This window comes from Cynara cardunculus (genome assembly GCF_001531365.2).
Source record: "Cynara cardunculus var. scolymus isolate 2C chromosome LG 15, CcrdV1, whole genome shotgun sequence".
NCBI classification, from domain to species: Eukaryota; Viridiplantae; Streptophyta; class Magnoliopsida; order Asterales; family Asteraceae; genus Cynara; species Cynara cardunculus.
In genome coordinates, this window is record NC_037542.1 from 7,305,697 (window position 1) to 7,313,447 (window position 7,751).

At 31.5% G+C, this 7,751-nt stretch overlaps 1 protein-coding gene across 1 annotated transcript in view; it reads right to left on the reverse strand.

Moving 5' to 3' along the window:
* Positions 1-4,397, reverse strand: part of LOC112528760 (E3 ubiquitin protein ligase RIE1-like) — a 7,154-nt gene extending 2,757 nt beyond the window's left edge. Inside the window, exons 1-2 of the mRNA XM_025139833.1 lie at positions 3,896-4,397; positions 559-678 (exon numbers count right to left, since the gene is read on the reverse strand). Coding sequence (XP_024995601.1) covers positions 559-678; positions 3,896-4,389 — 614 coding nt within the window. The 5' untranslated portion in view covers positions 4,390-4,397. The remainder of the gene's footprint in view (positions 1-558; positions 679-3,895) is intronic.
* Between the last annotated feature and the right edge of the window lie 3,354 nt (positions 4,398-7,751).

Sequence of the window (7,751 nt, forward strand, 5' to 3'; positions counted from 1 at the left end):
TCGATGATTATCCTAATTATATTTTAGATTTTTTATATTTAAAATGAGATGTTTATCCTGTATTTGATTATGTTTATCTGCAGTTAGTTACACGAATTCAGATATGGAGCTTTAATAAGTTGTACTTATGCACAATCTACTTGCAATCTTGAGTTTTAAGTAATATGCATTATTAAACAGTACTTTACGTATAAAAAATGGTTGTTAAGAGTTTTTGTCAAATGCTTTATAATATAGTATAGATATTATGTGTGTTGCACAATATAATACTACTTCAAAAGTACTTGTATGCCCTAAGATACCCAATGAACTTCGCATAAATGTTAATAGTCCTCATTGTCAAAGACAATCCTCCAAAATATAACCAAATATTTGTTTTATTTTTAGAACTTAAAACAGCAAAGCATAGAAAGGGGTAAAACAGAAAAAGTTAAGTTGGTGACAAAGAAAGGCCAGATACAGTTCAGCAGGAGAGAGACTGATATCTCTCTCTCATGCTTCCGGCCAACTCAGCTATTCTATGTAGAGACTGTAAAACCGTATTAGTTCAAAACATACCAGTACAGACGTGGAGCATTATGCAGAAGAATCTCGCCACCAGAGACCATCCAATAGAAGCCAACTAGCCACCAGACAAATGACGCCATCGTATTAAGATTTTCACATCTTTTGGTGTAACTGAAAATTCCGAAATATCACGCATCAGCCAAAGAAGCATGTGTATTACAGGTACAAATGAAACCATTTTCTACCATTCACTATTATCATGGGAACTCTTTCACACAAGATACAAGCAAAATCAAGGGAACTGCAACAAACCTCGTATATGGTTGGATATGCCTAGCTTGGTAAAAACAAATACACCAACAACTAACCATGGAATGGTCTCCCGATCTTAATTGATCCAACAGAACTGCAGGGTAAACTCGTTTTTTCTTTCTAGAATTCTTCCTACTGTTCTTCAAATTTGCTTGATCTCCAAATAACGATGCCATAAAAGCATGGTCCTCAAACTTGTATTTAAAGCCATCTGGGATGTCTTACGGTGCTCACAAGCACTAGATGGAGCAGATAAAATCTTGGGTAGAAAGAGGGAATACTTCTCTAAAATATGCTCTTACTTGTATGATACTAGAGCTTCTCAAACTAGTTAACCTGACCATGCATCTCATGTCAAGTTCTCGTCCCCATAGCCCTATCTGATTATATGAAATCCCAAATAGAGCCTTCAAAAGAGAATGTTTCTAAACACGTTCAAATGCTACTCAACAATGACTTTGTTACTCGACTCACTGAAATCGACTCAATAAAGCCTGCATGTTAGTATGTTACCTAAAACATGTGCAGTTTCTATAAAGCCATATTTGTATTTTTTTTGACCAGATAGCTGACAGGAACCACAAAGGTGTCAAGTTTATTCAATGGATTTTACATTTAATTGCATGCACAAGAGGTCAATTTATTTATAAGTCCCATTAATACTCAATGTTGTTAATTTCACTGACAAAATGAATTTCAATCTTGTAGATACAGTAGTAATAGCTATTTAACAGTAGATTTTTGGGTTAATATGTGAACACTTCTCTTCTCTCTCAACACACACAAACATCAAAACAGAGGCTGAAAGCTGAACCCACCTCCCACTCACAAATAAGAACTAACATCTCCTTATGAAACACTAACTTTTTAATCCAGATATCTCATAACTCAAAGAACCACTTCATATTGATCAAGGTATACTTCAATATGCAAGTGTTTTCCTTCAAAAATTCCAACTAGCATCCTACTCCGACTAATACAATTTTCTTAGTGAGATATTTAGATTAGAAAATTCTTTTCATCTTTCAATCAATTTAAAAAAAAAAAAAACACTGGCAAACACGATAACTCCTGAGTAGATATGCACAGAAATACCCGAGCTTGAAGCCCAGCCCAAGCCCACAAGTTCGGCCCGAAAAAAAGGAGTAGTGGTGGAAGTAGGCCCAAAAAGGCCGACCTGAAAAAGTCCGACTCGGGCCTACTTTTACGCCCAAGGCCCGGCCCCTGCCTGAAAAGCCCGGATTTTTTTACTTACTGAACACAGGCTTGGAAGACAGAACCCAGGCCTGAAAAAGCCAGTCCTTGTGTATCTCTACTCCCACGCACCAACTCATTTTTCATTGCATGATAAAACATTCTTTCATGATTAGATTACAAAGATCTTTTCGCTTTTCAAACCAATCCGAAGATACAACATTGGCAAACAAGATAACCATTGGTCATCAAATTATTCTCCACCGCTTGATAACACATGCCTTCTTAATTAGGTTAAAAAATAATCTCTATCTCTTGAATCAATTTAATGAGTAAATACTAGCAAACATGATAACTCCTAATCATCAACTCATTGTCCATCGCACTATGACACTTGCCTTCTAAATTAAGTTAAAAATATCATCTCTATCTTTCAGATCACTTTAAAGAGTAAACATTGGCAAACACGATATGTCTCAATCATCAACCCCTTCTCCATTGCACAACAAAACTTGACACCAATCCGTAAAGTCCTATGATCTCTTCTTTCATCAAATCAAAAGTGTCAACCTTAAGATTCTCGGTATCATCGTTTATGGTGGACAATGGCACACAAATGCAATATCTATAACATCATCCACCGCTCCTTTTACCCAAAGCTTGGCCTTCTCTTATCTCAATATATTCGTGGCTTCTTCTTTACTTAATTTTGGTATTCGTTCTCAAACCCTTGATCCCATGCTAAGTCTATCTTGTTTCCCTATTTTAGATGATAAAGCAGTCGTCAAGCTAACTTAAATTAATGTCGTTAAGCTTGTAAAGAACCTGGTTTATTATGTAAGATCTATTGATCGATGCATTTAACCCTCCATGTTTTATAGACCGAACCATGTTTGTAGAAGGCAAACAAATTAGAAGATCTCTTTAACTCTATTGTTCTCCAACACAATAAATACTGATTTGTAAAATATAATACACCATATACTAGGATCTGATCTAATATTAAATGCGCTTCAATGAGATGTTCAGGGAATCCAACCATCCAAGCAATATACACTTGCATGTTAATGAAGAAGCATGAGAAGGCCTTGGGGTACAGATTCGGTTGTTTCAAATATTATTAGACAACAAGCCAACACAACTTGCAAGGTAGTACACAAGGACAATCACACCATGCAAGGGGCATGTCATTTCTCTTCAAAGCATAACATGCAGAAAAAAATAAGGGAATAAAAAGCCGGACTAAACAGAAAACCTTTTTCTTCCTTGTCCTCATGAAGCAACACAATACAAAAGAATTAAACAATGTCCTATAAATCATAAATCCAGAAAACAACTAATAATAAAAGTTCATCTATAACGACCAAAGAGATAGGCAGTAGTAAAATTTTGCAAGTCTTGAATGCTAGATACAAAAAATAACCACTTGCAAGATGCTTTTGCACATTCATAAAAAAATGAACACATGCCCTAGTCAAATTCTAGGTTTGATCGTGTGATCAACTGAGAATTTCCACCAAGGAGCATTTTTCATGTAACAAGCCAATACAGTTTATCTAAACAGAAAATTCCCACAACAAACCTTTCATATATACTATGTTCGGCATAAACCTACTTTCTGAGTAAATCTAAGCATCTTCCATGCCAAACTTGGAGCCAAGTATGTAGCATGCAGATACAATTTTGATCTCATCTTAAAAATAGGACGAAAAGCTAACTGCTAAACAAACCATTAGACAGAGATAGCATTATAGTTAATAAGTTGCGTCAAGTAAATGGTTAAAACTAGAATGCTAAAGGTACTCAAGTCCTACATAAATGGAAAGCAACATGATTTCTTGATTTCAAGCTAAATATAGCCAAGTTCAAGTATCAAACGCACCTGACTCCATTAGAAGTCAAGAAAGCCCCAATCCTTCCATCATCATCCTCACTATCGTCGAAGTTCGAATCACTTTCCCCCGTCCTTTCGTCTTCCTGTACTCTCCGATTTCTCCTCCTATACTCCAACCACACCAGCACTACATGCACCGCACACTGCAACGCATACCCGCAGATCCAAACCCTAATTGGCACGTTCGGTTTTTCCTCCAACGTGCAAATCAACAAAACCACCGAAACCGCGACGAATGCAAGGTTCCATGTAATATCTAGGGCAACAACCGGCTTTGAGTATCCCCAGTCGGCTCGCCTCTCCTCCAGCTGTCGTGCAGCAGTCTCGCGAACCAGCATAGACGCTCCACGGCGTCCCGAAGCACGCCCTAAGAGAAGCGCGAGCGTGGCAGGCCTAGCTCCTCCGCCGGACTGTGATTCACCGGCCGCCTGCCGTGGCATCAGTAACGGCGCGGTGGTCGTCTCTGTTGACATCTCCGCCATCTTGAAGCTTCCGAAGGTGGGACTAGCACAACAAAACAAACACTAACGTTTTATATTTATTTATATATCTATATCTATACTGTATTAATTAACAAGCACAAGGGAGTTACATTTTATATTTATTCACTTTATATTTCTTAATTTTTTGTTTTTTATTTTACACTTTTATCATATTAACATAAATAATCCTATATAAATAAAATACATTAAAAATATATTTATTTTTTTTACAAATAATATTATTATACCATCTCATCAATACCTTAAAAATGAGATCAATATCGAATATTTTTTGATTTAATCTTATCATTAAATATTTTATAAATGTATCCTGATACATTTAAAAGAAAACGTTATATAAAATTCTAACTCATTAAACCTCATTGGTAGAAACAATTAAAATAATATGTATCTCTCTCTGTAATATTAAGACATTATTTTGGCAAACATAAGATAGCTTATTTTTTAGTACATATTTGAATGAATATAAGCTAGCTTATAACCTAACTACTTGGAGTAGCTTATTAGAAGTATATTGTCACTTTTTTTCAATTAAAACCCTGATTATTACTAATTGTTATTTATTATTAATTATTACTAAATATTAATTATACATTATTAATTTAATATTACTTATAAATTATTCATTAGGATTAATTACTGTTTATTCAGAATTATTATTAATTTTATCAAATATTTTTGTGTTATTTTATTCTATATATTTATTCGTCTAAAAAAATATAACAACATTATAAATGTATTTGTAAATTACATAAAAGATTAAAGTTATATGTTTATTTTGTTTCATAAATAATAAAACTTTGATATATATATATTGATAAAATATTCTAATTTAATATTTTTTTAACATTTATTAAGTAACTAAGATATTTAAGGTTGACCAACCTTGTTTTTATTAATACTAGAAGAGTACTCGTACAATGCAACGAGATATATCTCGATCTTAATGTTTCATTTTATTCATTTTTTTATCGATATAATACGGTTTTACGTGGTTTTAGAAAACGATAATATTTTATTTTGAACGAAATATAGATTTGAAAAAAAATGTATCGATATTAGTATTACATTAACTATTTAAAAGTTCTCAATTTCTATGTAATTTATTTAATTCAATTTTTTATTATAATTAATAATAAATTAATTTATTTTTATTTAATAATATAAATTTTATAAGAATAATAATTAAGTATTCTGTTAAAATTCAATGATTATCCTAATTACATTTTAATTTTTTATATTTAAAATGATATGTTTATCATGTATTTGATTATGTTTATCTGCAGTTAGTTACACGAATTAAAAAACAAAGCTTTAATAAGTTGTACTTATGCACAATTTACTTGTAATATTGAGTTTTAAGTAATATGCATCAATATATAGTACTTTATGCATAAAATATTGTTTTTAAGAGTTTTTGTCAAATGTTTTATAATATAGTATAGATTATATGTAATGGTTATTTGAAATCATCATTTAATGTAAGATATTTTCTAAAAATTGTTTTTGGTTATACAAATTCAATTTTTTTAACATTATATATAAAATGATAATAAATCAAATTGAAATCTATTAATTAACATATTCTATTATTTATTTATTTATTTTAACATCAGCACTTGCATTGATTAACATATTATATTATTAATGAATTTTTAAATCTATATATATATTAAAGAAGAAACCACATGTAATGATGTGGCCTCTTCTCAAAACAAGAAAATACTTTATCTTTTTTCTTCTTTTCTCAAGTTTTTCCTACATAAATATTTGTTTTTGATTTTTAATATTCACATTTAATATCATTTAATTAGGTTGTTTCAACCTATTCATGTTCCCTCTAATAATTACCCTTTTAACTCTCATTATTTCTCTCTATTTGGTTATAAATTTTCATCTTCTCTTCATGGTACACCTCTATAATAATCTTTATATTAATCACTCAATTCTTCTTCTCTATTTGGTTATAAATTTTCATCTTCTCTTCATAGTACACCTCTATAATAATCTCTATATTAATCACTCAATTCTTCCTCTCTATTCATATATAATTTTGTGGTACACCTCTATGATAATCTCTTTATTAATATCTCAATTTTTTCTCTCTATTCATATATAATTTTGGGGTACACCTCTATGATAATCTCTCAATTCTTTCTCTCTATTTATGTATAATTTTGTGGTATACCTCTATGATAATCTCTCTATTAATCTCTCAATTTTTCCTCTCTCTATTCAGTTATAAATTTGTGGATGCGATTTGCATTTTTGTTTATTTGATGTGTCATTCAATAAAACAAATCATGGTATGAGTTTTTGCTTATGTAAGTATAATATTTCTTTTTTAGTCGGAGACATTCACATCATAGTTGGAATTATGTAGGCATATGGATTTTTTATGTATGGATAAAGTGACATATGAATCATTGAAGAAACAGTTTAACATTGTTAATTTTTTTCACATATTTTTTTTATGATTTTGGACCAATTACAAAGTTTGATATGATAAAAGATCGATATATAAAAACTATTATATATATATATATATATATATATATATATATATACACACATTAAAAAAACAACCAATAATTATAAGGTGAATTCATATATCAAAGGTAATATTGATTTTTATTAGTTTAATATATAAATGTGATTATCGACTCATTTAACTAACTTCAATAATTTAAAAATATATATTATCATCGCGCGACGCGCGATATTAAAAACTAGTATATATTATGCAAACACCCTAAAAATTTGCAACAAGAAACACTTTTGTACAACTAAAAAAGTTCCATATATAGAACGCCTTAAACCCATGAAGGGAAAGTTTGTTGAGCATAAATATTGAATAACTGAAACACAAACAACAAACTAATGATCTGATCTTGTAATAACTAGATCACAGTCAGTCGGGTGTTACTTTGTCCCCAAAGGGTCAATCTTCACTTAAGTGCTTCTAAAAGATCTCTGCCCTGCTACTTCTAGTAGCATCAACCAAGCCTCTCATGCGGTCTTAGATTTGCCACTCTTGATGCTTGAAAACCACAAAATCAAGAACAAGAGTTATGCTTAACGCCTAGTGAGATCACACACAACAATTCACAAAGGTAGATGACAGTGAAAATTCAAATGTTACCAACCACAACAATAGCACAGTACTATGCATCACAACAAAGTTGTTCCAACCTGAAAATCATTCTCAAAGAAAATCTCTCAACGACAAGGGGGGATCTGTCTCTGTCAAGGTGGCAGAAACACTAAAGTATTCTCCTGTAATGATAATATTGAAACTACACTTCAGGTTCATAGTTTTAGTGCACATCTCATTCATGGCG